Source organism: Vicugna pacos, unplaced genomic scaffold, assembly GCF_048564905.1.
Source record: "Vicugna pacos unplaced genomic scaffold, VicPac4 scaffold_113, whole genome shotgun sequence".
NCBI classification, from domain to species: Eukaryota; Metazoa; Chordata; class Mammalia; order Artiodactyla; family Camelidae; genus Vicugna; species Vicugna pacos.
In genome coordinates this window covers 863,351-881,698 of record NW_027328793.1, presented here as the reverse complement: position 1 = coordinate 881,698, position 18,348 = coordinate 863,351, and the positions used below count along the sequence as shown (strand labels likewise).

The window sequence follows — 18,348 nt, the reverse complement described above, 5'->3', positions numbered from 1 at the left end:
TCTGGTCTGTGTGGGGTGAAGCGCTCTCTCCTCTTACACCCCATGAAGGACCACTTGTCCCGCGCCAGGTATTAATCCTACGTCACACTAATCTTCATATGCACTGAAGTCCTTTCTTAGAGCCCTTGCTCTGTTTTTAAACACCACGCTAAGGGCTGTCCCCGTGATCTGTGAGGCAGGCTCCCCAACACACCAGCATCACTCAGCCCAACAGCAGGACCAAGTCACGCCCACTGACTCCATACTGGCACCACACTGAACTACAGTTCCGCCTGACAGAGCCTGGACTCTCCCACGCTGAATCTCCCATCCACGAAAATGGTGGGTGACTCCATTTGGACCCATTACCCAGTCTCCTTTGTGTTTTCCATTAAACTTTCATCACGTTCGCGCCTGCTTTTAGTCATTTACTGCCACGTTGTCTGTGATGCTTCTTGCTGCCGTTAAAAGTCATAAATGCTGTTTACTGTTAGAGCTTTTAGTTGGTTTCCAGCGGCACTGCTGGTCCCAGGGATGCTCACCCCACTATCTGCGCCCCTTGTTGTGTGTCTTAATGATGTTCTCCCCTGGGTGTGGTGACCAATCCTCCCCCGGGTGCGGTGATCAATCCTCCCCCACCCGTGGCCAATGGGCTGCAGCAAGGTGTCCTGGTGCTGGCCCTGGAGGAAGCTTGCTCGGAGGAAAGGCCAGTTGGACGAGCCCCGCGCTCACTCAGAGGATGCGTCCTGGTCGCAGGGTTGGACGTTCAAGTCAGAGAGCAGCCGGAAAAGCACCACCAACAGTAACAGCATTTGCTCCCTGCTGGACGCTGTTCCAAGTGCGTTTCCCACCTTGGCTCATTTAGTCCGCACACCTAGGATGCAGGTAGGGCTATCCTTCCACACAGATGAGGAAACAACACAGTCTGTACACTTCAAGAGGCAGGAAGCTGAAGTTCCAAGAGGAAGAGGGCGACGCCTGTGGAAGGGTGGGCAGATGCCAAGAGCCAGGTGCCAGTTTCTTGCGAGAAGGCGTGCCTTGCCTCGCGGCATGCCGGTTTTCTTACGTAACTATTTTTTGTGACCGTAGATAACCTGACTTTTGTACTATCTAATGAAGCCTTCATGTGTGACCAGTTCATATTTAAACCACCATCTCACAGTAGGTAAATTTTGAAAATACATTGAATCCGTGATTCTGACCAATTGTGCTTTCCAAGGATGGCCACACCAAAAGCTCCAAGTTCTCCTGCCATGCACGTGACCTTGCACTCCCGTCTCAAGACGAGGGTTCTGATCGCCCACCTTCTCTTGAATCTGGTCAGGCCTTAGTGATGCCCTTGGACCCAGCAGACTGTGGTCGGCAAGTTACCGCCTGACTTCTGAGCATGCTCAGAGCCCGGTGGCTTCAGGCTGATCCCTTGGTTGCTCCCTCTCAAGTCTGCCACTCCCTGTGAGACCCAGCAGCCTTGCAGGACCACCTCTACCTGCCCTTTCGCATTCGAAGCTCACCAGGGCAGGGAAAGGAAGTCACCTCGGGTCCTCCAGCCCAGCTGAGACCCTAGACACCCAGCATAGGACTGCCCACTGTTCCCCTCTCAGCTTCATCACCCACAGAGCCCTAGAGGGTGACTGCTGTTCTGCAACACTAAGGGTTGTGTCTGGGTTTGTTGTTGTTGCTATTTGGGAAGTGGGAACAGGGATGGAAAGATAATAGGAACAATGAGTTAATTATCTGTCTTCCTACACTTTGAACGTTCTTGAACCTATGAATTCTGGGCAGATTCTGAAACCTGTCAACCAGCAAGAGCTGTCTCTGCCATAGAGGAGACCAGCCTGATCTGCTTTGCGGAGAAGTGACATTAAAAGCCATTGTTATACTAGGTGAAGTAAGCCAGGAAGAGAAAGAGAAATACCACATGATATCACTTATATGTGGAATCTTTTAAAAATGACACAAATGAACTTATCTACAAAACAGAGACACTCACAGGCACAGAAAACAAACTTATGGTTACCCAGGGGAATGGGAGTGAGGACGGATAAATTGGGAGTTCAGGATTTGCAGATACCAACTACTATACATCAAATAGATAAACAACAAAGTCCTACTGTATAGTACATAGAGCTATATTCAATACCTTGTCATAGCCTATAGTGAAAAAGAATGTGAAAAATAATATATATGTATGTGTATAACCAAATCAATATGCTATACACCAGAAATTAACACAACATTGTAAACCTACTATACCTCAATTTTTAAAAAAGCTATTCATTGGGAGTTCAAAATTTGTAGATACTATATATAAAATAAGCAACAAGTTTCTACTGTACAGCACAGGGAACTGTAGTCACTATCTTGTGGTAACCTATAATGAAAGAGTATGAAAATGAATGTATGTATGTATATGTATGACTGAAACATGCTGTACACCAGAAATTGACACACTGTAACTGACTATACTTCAATTAAAAAAAAAAAAGCCACTCAGAGGGTGATGTAGTTTGAAGTCACCTCTCTTGTGAGAAATGAAACAAAAAAAGAATGAGTCCTACAGAAGGCAGTGTCACAATCAGTAACCACAGGTGGCTGCTGAGACCTTAAAATGTGTCTAGTCCAATTGAGCTCTAAATGCAGATACACACTGGATTATGAAGTAGCATATTTTTAAAAATAAATTATCTCATCAATATTTATATTAATTACATGTTGAAATGATTACATCTTGGATATACTGGGTTAAATAAAATATGCTAATAAAGTTAACTTTGCCTGTTTTTTTAAATTTTTTGTTTGCTACTAAAAATTTTTCATTATATAAAATTACATACGTTGCTCACATTCTATTTCTAGCTCTGTACTAGACGGTCTTTATAAGATATGTTGGTTTTGAGATGTTGAGACAGCAGAGAAAGGGGACAAAATCATCCTCCACCCTAGACAGGCATTGCTGGCTTATCCAAGTTGTCTGAAATTGGCGTCAGTGGTCCTAATGGGCTAGTCAGACCTTAAGTTATTCTCTTAACTTTGATCAGGCATATTATGAAGCCAGAGGCCAAGCAGAAAAAATAACACTTAAAAGACATTTTAAAACATCTTAAAAACAGGAAGAAATAATTTCACTACTGCTCAGCAAAATCATGTAAGCTCACAATTCACATTTCTGAACATATTTCTAACATCTGAGACTACGCTTACTGAAGCAAAATAAAGAGGAAAGTGGAGTGATTCTCCCACAAACACCACCAAAGAAAAGGGTGGGCTTACACAAATCTCAGTGGCTACATTTTTCTCTAATTTCTGCTTCCTTTCCAAGCTCAGGCAACCTAAAGATTCTAATAATCAACAGACTACTCTAACTGGGGCAATTAAAACACTAATGCTTGTGTATACCAGGAGTGTGAAAAGTTTGGCCCAAAGACCCCTCAGGCCCCCAAGACCCTTTGGGAGGTGATGCTCACAAAGTTAAACCTTTTTTCCCAATTACACTAAAATGCTATCTTTTCCTTTTTCATTCATATTCTTTCCCAAATGTGCAGCAGAGTTTTAAAAAACTTTATTGTGGTATAATTTCTGTACAGTAAACTACACATATTTCAGATGTACAATTTGATGAATTTTGATAGATGTGTACACCCATGAAACCATGACCACAATCAAGACAGCTAACACTTCCATCGCTCCCCAAGAGATGCAATTTTTGAACTACAAATTTATCCCTCCCCACCCCTTCTACCCCTTGGTAACCATAAGTTTGTTCCCTATGTCTGTGTACAGTAGTTTTTAAGAGGTCACAAAGCAAGCGATATCACAACAGACTCTACAGAAGTGGATATAACAATCCAGCTGCCTTCTAATAAGCTAGACATTAAAGACATTTGAAAACACATAAAAGAATGCCACTCTTCTCACTAATGTATTTTGTTTGGGAAAATAGTTATTTTTTATAAAGGAATATGTGATTTATGTTATGGGTTTATTTTTATTATTTTGAAAGAAAATAAATGATTTTAAATTACTTCGATTTTAATTTCTAACATGGTAAATATCAGTAGCTAGATACCACACCAACAAAAGCTCTTCGAGCTCCATAATCTTTTAGAATGCAAAGCTATCTTGAGACCAAAAAGTGTAAGAAACAGTAGTATATAAAAGTCAGATTTAAAATTGACCCCTGTGGGTGAGTGGTTTCCCATCATCTAAAATTAACTGAAAATGATGGGCTTTTAAAATCCTTTCAGTATTTATATGATGTAATAAAGATGGTCCCAACCACATTCCAGTCCCCAAGCTAACAACTGTCTCTGTGACACACATTGTTCTCCACAGCCAATCACATGGTAACTTTTCTTTGCCCAGGGATGTGTCCAGGGTTACATACAAATTGTCAGCAGGTGATGACAACTCCATCACCTTTTCAGTCACTCAGGAAGGCATCTGAGTGATCTTGTTGTAAGAACAGCCTTAGTTCTTTAATTGATTCTGTTAAACCACTTACAAGCATGGCTGTCTCCTTAATGGTAACAAGCTACCTGTTATTCAGCTCATGATTAAGAACTGCTCTTCAATGTATGCCTGTCAGACACAGAGCACATTTTCAGTTGTCCAAGAATCACTGACTGAAGACCAAAATGACCATACTTCATCACCAAACACCTTCTGGAGATTATATCTTTACAAACTCAGTCCACCAAACATTTGTTGTAACAGATGATTATTTTTATATAGATATTTTAAATCCACCTTAAATGGCATGGATGTGAAGAACTTTGATGGCTTAATGCAATTAAGTATTCCTAATAGATGACCCATTTACCATACTCCCTCAAAGAGAAAAACAGATTCAGTACTTACAGGACCACCTTCTTCACCAGGGTGACCAGATAATCCATCAAAACCCCTCTCTCCCTGAGAAAAAATCAAAATAAATATTTTGGACTCCTAATCCTTCATTTCTCAAATCTATGTGAAATAAAAATGGTTACTAATAGATACCCTTGTTTCACTGAGTTGACGTTTTACTGAGATTCTACTAAATGTGGAGTGTAACACACAGAGACGTAGAGACACTGTTGGCCTGTCTTAGAGTGAAACTTGCATACCTGTTTGTCTTCATAGTCCGGGACCCCAGTCTATTTTTATTTTTCTAAAATATCTTTTAAGCCATGCTATTGTGAAAACCAAAGTCAAAACTAGTTTCTAATTAAACATTTCAGGAAGACTATTACTTTAAAGGGGGCTTTGAGCTGGTTTTACAAAACATCAGTAAACAAAGGTGTTACAGCCCGCATTACTTATGAGAAATGGTTGCTTATTTCTGTGTGACTAAACTGTTTAGTCTCTTTTTTTTTACTCTTCTTAGATAACTAAACCCACAAACCATTTCCTGTCAAGGAAGTTTGGCTTAACATTTTATAGCCAGAGGTTTTTATTTAGTCGAAAACCTGGTCAACAAGATGTGGGAACCATAGTCTCCTTGTAATTAACAAAGATATGAAAGTAACATGACCAAGCACTGAATTCTGAGCAGAGAAGTCAAGAATTCAGGACACTCCCGTCTTTGGCCTTTGAGGCATGGTCCTCAAGTTGCCAAAAAACATGTCAAGAGATTCCCAGGCTTGATTTTCTGAACCTCCAATCCCATATTTAAGAAAAACAAGAGGGAAGAAAATTCTAGTGCTGGGGCATAATTATAATTTATTTTTCAAAAAGTAATTACACAGTGTTCAAAATTAAGATTGATCTGCAAAGGCAGGAAGAGCTCGTTTCAACCACCTCATGGGAAACCTTACAACAAGAGAACATGAAAGCCCATGGGTGTGATTCAACCTTACATGTGAATTGGTGATTATACCCCCATCTTAAAGCTGTCGTCCCATGAGAATGGAAACCTGTGTCCCTGGATAGCTGAGGACCATTTCTAACAAGAGTCTCCCTGAAAAGCATGAAGTGATCTTTTTCCTACCACTCAGTCCTACAGTTAGGGAAAGTGTCTGTAAAATAAATATAAGTAGACAGCACAATAGGGTGGACAGGAAGTACGCCTTGGAGTCAGGGAGACATAGGGGCTTAAATCCCAAAATATCTCTTGGCAACCATGCAGCTTTGGGGAAAGTGGTGTTCCCTCTCTGAGTCTCGATTTCACACCTGTAAAATAGGTTGTAAAGAGCACAGAACTAAAAAAGGCATGTTAAAGGCATAACACAGGCTGGTGTGCAGTGGATACGAAATGTCATCTCTCTCCCACACACCCCCCCAACAAATCCTCACCTTCCTCCCAGGGCTCCAACCATCACCTCTGTGCCTGTCGTCTCCAAAACACTTTGCATATGTATTGCAGCACGTTCTTTCTACAATTGCGTCCTGAAAACAGAATCCACATCACATAAAATTTTTTTTTCATCTGTATGAACCTATGTCACATGACACACTAAAGAAACAAAATTCCCTCAAGGTTTTTAAAGTTATTAGAATGTACAGATCTGGTGAAGGATGGTGTCAAAACAAACAACCACCAGAAATTGACACAACATTGTAAACTGACTATACTTCAATAAAAAAGTAATTAATTAATTTAAAATCTAAAAACAACTTACAAGTTGCTTCTGTAAGATGCTCGGGAGGGATGGCAGTGTGATGCTGAGAGGTTGATGATACACAAATCCTCTGCCAAATTCTAGCTCCTGGACCTCCTCCAATTTATACACACCTTCCAGGCCAATAGTAAGGAGTCCAGAGAATCCTTCAAAACACCAACAGGTGGGGGATTTCCTTGCACATCTTTTGAATGGTCTGTCTTTGGGCCCCAATATCCATCACCGCTCCTACAGCCTCATCAATCTTGTCTCAAACTGCATTTCTTTTAAAATCAAAGCTAGCTCATGACATGCCTTCTTGAAGAATTGGTCTGACATCTTTCAATCCCTGCAGCTGAAAGTCAAACAGTTACATGGAACCACAAAGGACCCTCAGGGCTCTTATAGCCCCAGTTTTCTATTTGAAAGAGTTTTCCTCTGTTACAGTATGAAGTTACATCCTTTAACCCCATGCTTGAAGTAGACTTGTGGTTTACTCTGTGACCATCTTGCGGGCTGTTCACAAATATTCTGGTTCCTCTACTGAAGAGGACGAGGTAAGACTTCACTTTTTGGGGGAAATTATAAGCTTTCATTAAGCCCCAATTCTTTACCTGCAAAAATACTATCTCATGAAATTTACAACTGTCCGCACGGCTGGCTCTGACCAATGAAATATGAGCAGAGGTGACACTGGTCACTCCCTGGGAGAAATTTTAAGAGCAGTGCACACTTCAGCCCATTTTCTTTCCCCTCCCACAGAAACAGATCCCTCCTTCAGCCTGGGTCCTCGACTGATGAGAAAGAGGCATGGATGAAAGGGCACGAAGTACAAGATGGAGACAATCTTGCTAGTTTAAGCCACTGAGATTTGAAGGTGGTCATTGCAGAATAACAACAGTCTCCTACTGATGCAGACACTGAGAGATCATCTGGGTTTTTCCATGTAACAGAAAACATAGTGACAAGAACATTTCTCAAATCTGACCAGAAGTCAAGTAGAATTTCCAAACAAATATTACCGTTAATACTTAAACAGTAAATTCACACACACATGCACACACATCAGCTCTTGGCTATGGTAAACAAACTGCTTTAAAATCCTGTGGTTAACAGTTGTATACAAATTCTTAATTACTCCTCAAAATAAATTCTTGGAAATGGAATTGCTGATCTAGCTCGTAGGCAAAGTTTGCAGTCCTTTGTCATGAACTCCCAGTTCCCTTCGAGAAAAGTTGCAATGTTTTAAACTTTCAGTGGAAATCTATGCAGTAAATTTAGTTGAAAGCAAATTGTCAGAAAATATTCCACTTAATGCAATCCTTAGTAAAGTACCCATGACAGTTTTCACAGAACTAGAACAAATGATCCTAAAATTTATATGGAACCATGAAAGACCCTGATTTGCTAAAGCAATCTTAAGAGAAAAATAACAAAGCTGGAGGTAACATGCTCCCTGACTTCAGACTATATTACAAAGCTACAGTAATAAAAACAGACACATACTGGCACAAAAGCAGACACAGAGATCAATGAAACAGAATACAGAGATCATAAATAAACCCACACACCTAAGGTCAACTAATCTATGACAAAGGAGGCAAAAACATACAATGGAGAAAAGACAGTCTCTTCAATAAGTGGTGCTGGGAAAACTGAACAGCTACATGTAAAACAATGAAATTAGAACATTTTCTCACATCATATAAACCTCAAAAATAAACTCAAAATGGATTAAAGACCTAAATGTAAGACCAAAAACCATAAAACACTTCAAAAAACAACAGGCAAAACACTCTTTGACATAAATTGTAGCAATAATTTTTTGGATCTGGCAAGAAAACAAAAGCAAAAACAGTATGATCTAATTAAATGTAAAAGCTTTGCACAGCAAAGGAAACCATCAATGAAACCATCAACGAAACCAAGGCAATCTACTGAATGGGAGAAATATTTGCAAATGATATGACCAATAAAGGGTCAATACTCAAAACATATAAGCATCTCATAAACTCTATATTGAAAAAACATACAACTCAATCAAAAAATGGGCAGAAGACCTGAATAGACCTTTTTACGAAGAAGACATACAGATGGCCAACAGGCACAGGGAAAGATGCTCAATATCCTTAATCATCAGAGAGATGCAAGTGAAAATGACAGTAAAATAAAACCTCACACCTGTCAGAATGGCTATCATCAAAAAGTCTACAAACAACATACTGGCAAGGATGTAGAGAAAATGGAACTTTTGTACACTGTTGGTGGAAGTGTAAATTGATGCAGCCACAATGGAAAATAATATGGAGGTTTCTCAAAAAACTAGATACAGAACTAACAAATGATCCAGAAATTCCACTCCTCGGTATGTTTCCAACAAAAATGAAGGCACTAACTCAAAAAGATACATGCACCCAGTGTTCATAGAAGCAGTTTTTTAAATAGCCAAGATATGGAAGCAACCTAAATGTCCATCAATAGAGGAATGGATAAAGAAGATGTGGTATATACAGTTGACCTATGAACAACATGGCTTTGAACTGCGTGGGTCCACTAACATGCGGATTTTTTTCAATATATAACCACTATAGTCCTACATGATGCGTGGCTGATTGAATCTGTGGATTCAACTATGGATGAATTGTGGATACAGAGGTTATATTGAGGTGGGAAGCCCCATAAAAAAGACCGGCAGGACCCCCAGGCATGGCCACTACTCTCCTGCCAGCACCATCCAGTTTCCTGGCCCAGTGGCTCTATCTCACTTTTTGCCTCTGAAACAGCTTACTTCTAGGAAAGTGGAACTTACCCCTAAAATTCTATTTGTTCCCTGAGCTCACTCCTGATTGGTTATTTCCTTCATTCCTGATTGGTCCATTTCCCTAACTTCTGATTGGTCCATTTGTAGTACTTCATTTGCATGGAGCTTACACCTGATTGGTTCTTTCTCTCCCTCCTGATTGATCCTAATTAGACAACTATTGTTATATCTTATTTGCATATGATGTTGCAAAGTGTAAACTGACAGCCTATTAAAAGCCTGTGTAAACCTACAGATGGGGTCCAGAGCTTGGAGTGTTAACTCCTCTGGGCCCGCTGGCATAATAAACCTGAGTTCTCCTACTCTCCGAGTGCTGCTTGGTCTCTCACCCGGATCCAGGCTGCTGTCACAACTGAGCTGTAACACTGAGCCATAACACTGAGCTGTACCACTGAGCTGTCACACATTTTTCTGCAATAATATAGTTATACATGAGTCTTCAACTGTACTCAGGGTTGGTGCCCCTAACCCCCGGTTGTTCAAGGGTCAACTGTATATTCAAAGGTATACTACTCAGTCATAGAAAGAATGAAATCTTGCCATTTGCAACAACATAGTCGGACCTGGAGGGTATCACTTTTAGTGAAATAAATCAGATAAAGATAAGACTATGTTATTTATCACTTATGTGGGGAACCTAAAAAATAAAACAAACAAATGAATATAACAAAACAGAAAGAGACTAACATAAAGAGAACACACTAGTGGTTACCAGTGTGGAGAGAAAGAGGGGAGTGGCAAATTGGGGGAGGGAATTAAGAAATACAAACTATTATGTATAAAATAAATAGGCTACATGGATATATTGTACAGCACAGGGAATATAACCAATATTTTATAATAAATTTAAATGGAGTATAATTTGCAAAAATATCAAATCACTATGTTGGACACCTGAAACTAATACAGTAATGCAAACTAACTATACTTTGATTATATACATATATATGTACATATACATGTATGTATGCAGCAGCCCTTGGAGATGGATAAAGAAGAATCAGGGAGGAAGGACAGTAGAAAAAGTAAGACGCAGCTTTAGGGTGATTTTAGAGTTTAGGAAAGAGAGACGGTTGGACCCCTGGGTAGCTCAAAAGAGCAGAGAGCACCCACTTCCCACGAAGCAGGGGTTGTACCCACAACCTTCTGAACCAGATGCTGGACTGGTAACTGGTCAGCCCTGTCTCAGTCAGAGAGACCCAGGGGTCTCTCAGCCCTCAATAGCTCCCTGATTCATACGAAGCCAGAAACTGGGCAGCAGCCTCGTGGGCACTGAGCTCCAATTACCTGGCTTAGCCTTCGGGGGCTCAGAGATCACTGGGCCCTCCGGAATCTGAAAGACCATCTCTGCCCCCGTGGGAGGAACAAAATCATGCACTTACCTTTGCTGCGGAGAAGCTGGGACGTTTCCTTCAGTCTCTCTAAATCATCATCCAATACGTCTGTAAACACTAAAAGGACCTGTTGTTTATGAGAGGGGGGTATGGGAGATGCAGGAACAGAGGGACCAGGGAGAAGGAAGAAGAAGGGAGGACAGAGGGGAGGGGCAATGGAAAAGATGGATGCTGTAAATCGCACGTTTCTTAAAAAATGCAAGGGTAAGCTATAACCAGCCTTTCACCTTGTTCTATTCCATTTTACCCATTCATTTATTACTTTATTACACACTCACTTGCCCTCCATGTCCTCCCACACACACCCCCACCGCTGAAAAAGAATTTGAAGCAGCTTAATGTGTTCACTTAAAGATATCGTCCAAAAATTGTCTTACAATGTTCTTTACCTCTGTTACCTTTACTCATAGAAAAACTGAATTTAAAAAGTGAATTACATTTTTTAAGAAATAAATCCATCGGATGCATGATGGAAGGAAAAAATCAATGTAACTTTCAAAGTTTGGGGAGGTCGTTTCCTAATAGATGTCATATGAGATCTTTTTACCCCTGTGACTTCTGTGGGTGCATGGTTCTGGGGCAGCAGAAAAGAGAGGAGGGGGGTTATGCTAACAAGCCATTAACTGTCACTAAAGATGGTTCAGGGGGCTGATTACAAAAACAATGGGTCCTACAAACTTACGGTTACCAGAGTAGGGAAGGGGTTGGGAAGGGATAAATTGGGAGTTTGAGATCAGCAGATACTAACTACTATATACAAAAAAGACAAACAACATGGTTCTACTACATAGCATACGAAGCTGTATTAAATATCTTGCAGTAACTGATGTCAAAAAAAGAATATGAAAAGGAATAGATGTATGTATATGAAACATGATGTTGTACACCAGAAACTGACCCAACATTGGAAATTGACTATATGTCAATTAAAATAAATAAATAAACAAACAAACAAATAAATAAATAAAATCATGAAAGAGAGAGAGTGAAAGAAAGAGAGAAATAATGGGTTCTTACAATGAGTGACCATGAGGAGCTAACATCTTCCAAGCTGTCTTTGGAAGGAATTTATGTCATGGAAAACCTGGATCGCTAAGCTGTGGGCAACCCAAGGGCAGTGACTTTAACCTTTTACCTCTAATGACATTCAGCAAAGAGCCTATAGCACTTAGTAAATACTTGTTGATTGAATGAAAACACATCTCTTGTCAATCTTGACTGAATAAGACTAGTATTCCTCTATGCAAGATCCTTAGTGAAGAACAGTTTATTTGTCCTTAGTCCCAAAATCCTTATCCCTCTCCATGCCTAATGTTTCGATAATGTGGGTTCTCAGCATTTGTTACCTTCACTTTAGCAGAAGACAGACGGAGAGCACTATATCCCAGGGACTGCAAAAAATCCACATCCATGTGGTTAATATTGGCAGCCTGCAGAATCAAGAAATTCTGAATTCTCCCATCACTGTACTTTTCAAAACCTGAGTCAAAGATGAGCTGGCCACTTGAGCCGGGAACCACGTAGGAGAACATCACGTTGGTCTGACCAGGAAGGCTACAGCTGATGTTGGAAAGCAAGGCTAGCACTCCAGGGAGCCTCCAGGACTGGGGTCTTCCTTCCTTCATGTGGGTAGTGTCTTTCCCCTCCAACCCCATAGCTGCTGTCATCTGCAGGGACTGGGATCCTCCAACTGACATCTCATCCTTGTCTGGCTCCCCCTCCCCCACATACAGCCCAGACCTAGCCCTAGCCCTAGTCCTAACACTAACCCCTAAACCTAATCCCTACCCCAAGTCCTAACCCTAACCCAGCCCCTAACCTTAACCCTAACCCTAGCTTTAACCAGAACCTCAAACTAGAACGAGACACAAACCCTAACCCTAAATCAAACCTTAACTTGACCCAACTGCTAACTCAAACCTTATCCAACTCCTGTTTCTTCTCCCCTCTAACCCTAACCCTTCTCCTCATTCTCCCATAACTCTAACCCCAACGCTTAACCCTAACACAAACACCTACCCTAACCCCAAACATATCCCTAAACTCCTGCAGCTCCTGATACTCCTGAAGGTCCCGCATCTCCTGCTGCTCCTGAAGGTCCCGCAGCTCCTGCTGCTTCCAAAGCTCCTGAAGATGCTGCACCTGCAGCTGGACCGCTGGGCCACGGACAGCCAGTTCAGGCGTCAGCAGCCCCTGGGGCTGAGCCCCCTCTGCGCCCACCCGCACCTTCTTCTTCAAAATCCCACCATGAATCCCCTCCCGCACCCGACATTGACTCCCATTCCCCTGAAGTGATTTGTGTTTGGTTTTCCTTCACTTGCCTCTGTTTCTTTCATATCGGTTATGGCATCCTTTATATTGCTTTTTAAGTTTCTTTTAATAAAATATAGACTTTGTCCCTCTGAAATTGTGCAATTCAGGAGCACTAGGTGCCTTTACATTGCCGTGCGACCATCACTGCCATGCAGGCTCACACCATTCCCTTCTTCAAAGTAAAAACTTGGATCCACAACACGCACTGCCCCCCACGCCCTCACCCCCCAGCCCCTGATAGCCCCGAGTCCTCTTCCCCTCTGGGTGTCTTTACCTCTCCTGGGTGTTCCCTGTCAATGAAGCCACAGGAAAGCTGGCTTTGCGTGCCTGCCCACGTGGCTTAAGCGGGGGCTGGTGATGTTTTCTTTTGTTTTCAACTGAAATCGCATTTTGATTATTTGAAAGGGAAATCCAGGTGGGCTAAAGATGTCATGTGCAAAATGAAGCCCTTTCGGTAACTCTCTGCATAACCTCGGGGGAGGCGCTGCTCTTCCCCCTGGGACACCACAGCCACAAGACAGAAGGGAGATGCTTAGCTCTTCCTGGGGCAAAAACAAAAGCACACAAACCAAGAAACCAGCAAAAGCCCAGAAATATACCCGGAAAGAGACTCCATGACCCGCGAGGTTCCAAGCTTGGAGAAAGGCTACACATCCCCGGGGTCCAAAAACCTCTCGAAACCCAGCGCTCTAAACAAACACAACACAAACGGGGAGTTCCAAGGAGAGGCACAGCAGGTGGCCAGTGTGCATTAGACGAGCTCAATGTCTCGGGGAAGGACACAGGCAGACGGACACACTGTGGAGACAGCACTGGTCACCATGACGCTGGCAGGTCTTTACCCTGGTTTCAGTCAGCCGTGGTGACAACGTGAGGAGGCAGAGGCCCCAGCAGATCCCCCGGAGGAACGAGAGAACAGACACACCTCTCCAGGGTAACAGTGTGCAGGATGCATCACAGGGCCATAGGCTCAGCAGCCCTTCCCCGGCAGTGCCGATCCTTACAGCTGACCCCACCAATGTGCTCGCACAACTTGCAAAGAAGTTTTTACTTCAGCAACATGAAAAGAATCAGGATGTCATCAAGCCATTTTGAGAAGTGACCTACCATGGGCCCTAACAATACAAACACGTAAATACACAGATACGCACGTAAATATACATGCACATGTATCCCGGAAAAGACACAGAGAGACTGAAACACAGAGAAGCAGACGGAGAGAGCAACAGAGAGAGAGAGATAAGACAGGTGCTGAGAGACAGAGAGGGGTAGAAGGAACACCGGAGCTGGGAACGAGCAGAAGTCACACCCATTTTCAAAGCAAAGATACTGAGGATGAAAAGCTTATTTCACTTATTCCAGAAACAAAGCTACTCATAGTCTATTTTTGTTGAGAAAACTAATTCTCCCCATCGTTATTTACTACCATAATATATTGAATGGAATATATATATGTTCTATTCGACGTATACATAGGTATATGCTACACAATATATGTTATACACAAATATACATATTTACACACTCAATTTTATATTCCATAAAAGGATCCTGAAATAATTTGAAGGGCAGAGTAAACACTTGTACAAAAACCCACCTTTCAAAACACATTAGGCGATGTCTTTCCTATTTCTCTGTAACTCCTATGCTAGCCAAAGGAGCCACTAAGCAACCTAAAGATCTGTAATGAAGGGTGCCTCTCTTTGCTACTTTTATGCTTTTCACGCGCACAGCATAATCGGTGCTAGGAAGAAACTGATTTTTTCGGCCTTGGACCTAAATGTCACTATAAATTTGGTTGGCTTAGCCTTTCCAAACAATCAAATCATGCCTATGTCACATCAAAGTAACTGCTAGAAAACAAAATTGTCAAAGGAGAGTTATAATTTCCTAAAATGGAAAAAGAACCTACCTTGTGAGAATGGGAGTTTTTCCAAATCATACAGGAGTCAGATCAGTGGGGTGGGGCGGCGGGAGGCAAGGGCACCAGCCTCTTCTGGCCCCATAGGGTGCGAGCGACTTCAAGAGTCCAGGTGCGGGGCAGGCTCAGTGGCGGGCTAAGCCCCACTGAGGCTTCCGCGCCCATCCTCGGAGCGCCCAAGCAGCGGGGGCACAACTTTGGGGCCGCGGGAAGGGTACGGAGCGACAAGGGCCCCGGGGTACCCAGTGTGGGGAGCGACAAGGGCTCCGGAGTGCCCAAGGTAGGGAGAGGCAAGGCCTCCGGGGTTCCCAGGGTGGGGAGCGGCAAGGCCTCCTGGGTGCCCATGGTGGGGAGCGTCACGGGCTCCGGGGTGCCCACGGTGGGGAGCGACAAGGGCTCCGGGGTGCACAGGGTGGGGAGCGAAAATGGAATCCTGGGGCCCAGGTTGGAGAGCGATAAGGGCTCAGGTGTGCCCAGGGTGGGGAGCCACCAGGGCTCCGAGGTGCCCAGGTGGGAAGCGACAAGGGCTCAGGGGTACCCAGGTTGGGGAGTGACAAGGGCTCCTGGGTACCCAGGTGGGTAGCAACAATGGCTCCGGGGTGCCCAGGTGGGAAGCGACAAGGGCTCAGGGGTGCCCAGCGTGGGGAGTGACAAGGGCTCCTGGGTACCCAGGTGGGGAGCGAAAAGGGCTCCGGGGTGCTCAGGGTGGGGAGCGACAAGGGCTCCCGGGTGTCCAGGGTGAGGAGCGACAAGGGCTCCAGGGTGCTCAGGGTGGGGAGAAACCAGGGCTCCGAGGTGCTCAACTGCGCTCACAGCCATGGCCCCTGGAGCGCAGAGTGCCGGCGCCCGCACTCCCGGCCCCGCGGAGGCCCGCGGGGCCTCCCTCCCCCCGCGCGGACCCGGGGCGGCAGCCGCCGCATCCCCCTCCTTCCAGCGCCCCGCGCCCCGCCGCCGCCGCCGTACTCACCTCAGGGACGCAACCGGCACAGCCGGCCGTCGGCCTCGTTCCCGCCGAAGCGTCTCGCTGCGGTACTCCCTGCGTGGGCGGGCTGTTCCCCGGCGGTCGCACGGGGTTCCGGGGTGGGGGTGCGGGGAGCAACGAAACGAAGCGCCGCCTGCTGGCATTTTCCACAGGCCAGCGCCACCGCAGCCGCCTTGGGTCCGCACAGCCCCCTGCCGGTCGCAGCTCTTGCTGTCTCGCCGAGCCGACAAGCCTCCGAAGACAGGGGACGGAGCCGCGGCGCGAGACGAAGGCCGGCCGGGGGTGTGCGCAGACTCTCTCCTGTGGGGACTGCGCGCATGCGCACCAGCGGGGCGGGGCGAACGGCCGCTGCGTGGGGGCGGGACCCGTGACCGCCGCGTGGGGGCCGGCCCCGCCCAGGGGCGCTGGTCCGGCTCAGCCAATCGCGATCGCCGGGTACCTCTTGGCGCGGGCGGTTTGAATGGTTCGTGGACCGCCTGAGGCAGCGGCAGGGTGGCCACGCTGCTGCCGTTTTGGGAGCTTTTCCGAGATCGGGATGGGAACTCGCCCCTCATCCTTTCGCCGGAGCCCCTGGGAAAGTAAAACAATAGTGACTTCAGGTAACGGTTACCTCGCGCCCTTGGGGGGGGGGAGTCTCAGTGGCCCCGCCCCCCAACCCCCACCCCCCACTGCTACTTGACAGCACCGCGCCCGCCTCCCAGGAGAAGGCTGCCTGCGACACGTGCACCCCATGAATATGGGGAAGCAAGACCGGCGGGGTCCAGGCCGCGCGGGACTAGGGCACACATCCAGGGGCTCGCACCGGGCAGCCCCCATCCCCCCGCGGCCGCAGCCGCCGCGGCCCCGAGACCGCACCGCACCCGCCCCCTGGGAGCAGGCCACGGTCTGAGAGCCGGTCGCAGGTGCTCCGGGGCCGTCAGGAGCCCTCCCACCTTCCGGAGCTGCACCTGCTTCTGCAAACCCCGGCATAAGTGGCAGCGGAGACGCGCCGTTCAGGGGCTACTAATGTAGGGAGGCGGGGTACACTACGAACCAGGACGGTGAGCCGGGACCCGCCTCAGGGACCTAACGGGAAGCGCGGCCGGGACCTCACCACGCACCCCTCCCTGTGCGCCTCCCCAACGGCACAGCCCAGGCCTCACCCGCCGACTCCCCGACCTGCGCGCCCCCACCAGCGCCCCCTTAGCTGCCTGGCGGCGGCAGCGGAGACGACGACCCGCAGCGGCCCAGACCCCAGGCCGCGTTCCTCCTCCGGGAGCTGGTTCGGGAGCACCTGGCTCTCGCCCAGCTTCTACACGCTTTTGGCGGTTTCCGGGGTCTCTGCGTCTGCGCGTGCGCGCCCCTCCTCCTCCCGCCCGCAAGGCGGACGCTGGGGCGGGGTCTCTTGCTGTATCGCCCTTGGACAGTGGGGCAGGGCGGGACCGGGCTGGAGGGGCGGGGCCGGGCAGGGGACCGCCCCCCCGGCCCGCCCTACCTGCCCTGCCCGCCCTGCCTGCCCTGCCCGCCCTGCCAGGTCTCCATCCCCAATGCCCCCACCCCACCACCCCACCACCCCACCAGCAATCGGGTACGCACTCAACCAGGACTATCACTGGCCCGGGCCGGGGACACATCGCTCGGCCCCACTTCCCTCGGCCCCATTCCCCTCGGCCCCACTTCTCCTGCTCTCCTCCCTCTCCCCGTTACTGCCTCCCAGACCCGGGCCAGGCCCAGTTTCCAACTGGACCTCCAAGATGGGGCTCCCTCTCTTCACACCAAGAAGCAAGCACAGGGTCTCCCTGCAGGGCTGGTGGAACTGGACCCAGTCCTGGACCTCCTGCAGGAGCAGGCTCTGGGTTAGTGTTGGGGTTGTGGTTGGGGTTGGTGTTCAAGGTTAATGTTAGTGTTGGGGTTGGGGTCGGGATCAGGTTAAGGGATTTGGGGTTAGGCTTAGGATTTCAGGTGAGGGCTGAGGGGTTAGGGGTTAGGGGTAGGGGTAGCTTTAGGGTTAGTGTTTAAGGGTTAGGCTTACTGCTAAGGTTAGGATTTGGGAGAAGGAGGAGTCGTTAGGATTAAGGCTAGGGGTAGGGATAGGGTTAGGTTTAGGGGTTAGGGTTAGGTTTAGAGGTTAGGGGTCAGGACCAGAGCCAGAGTTTAGGGATAGGTTTGGGGTTAGGGTTAGGGGTTGGGGTTAGAGTTAGGGGAGAAAGAGGAGAAGGGTTAGGGTTAGAGGGGAGGAGGAGCAGGAGTAGCATAAGGTTAGAGTTAGCAGTTGGGTCAAGTTAAGGTTTGTTTTAGGGTTAGGGTTTGTGTTCTCGTTCTGGCTTGAGGTTCTGCTTAAGGCTAGGGTTAGGGCTAGTGTCTGGGTTAGGGTTAGGACT

The 18,348-nt window shown here is 46.5% G+C and overlaps 1 protein-coding gene across 8 annotated transcripts in view; it reads right to left on the bottom strand.

Moving 5' to 3' along the window:
* LOC116279352 (uncharacterized) overlaps window positions 1-16,065 on the bottom strand; it is a 58,406-nt gene extending 42,341 nt beyond the window's left edge. For 7 of the 8 annotated variants that reach the window (XM_072957946.1, XM_072957939.1, XM_072957941.1 and 4 more), the window contains exons 1-5: window positions 15,974-16,065; window positions 10,761-10,839; window positions 6,579-6,724; window positions 6,253-6,345; window positions 4,837-4,890 (exon numbers count right to left, since the gene is read on the bottom strand). Coding sequence is in view for 7 of the 8 variants with exons in the window: in XM_072957939.1 (XP_072814040.1) it covers window positions 4,837-4,890; window positions 6,253-6,311 (113 nt within the window). In the remaining variant the exon portion in view is untranslated. The remainder of the gene's footprint in view (window positions 1-4,836; window positions 4,891-6,252; window positions 6,346-6,578; window positions 6,725-10,760; window positions 10,840-15,973) is intronic. The other variant, XM_072957940.1, reaches the window with a different exon arrangement.
* Window positions 16,066-18,348: the final 2,283 nt, after the last annotated feature.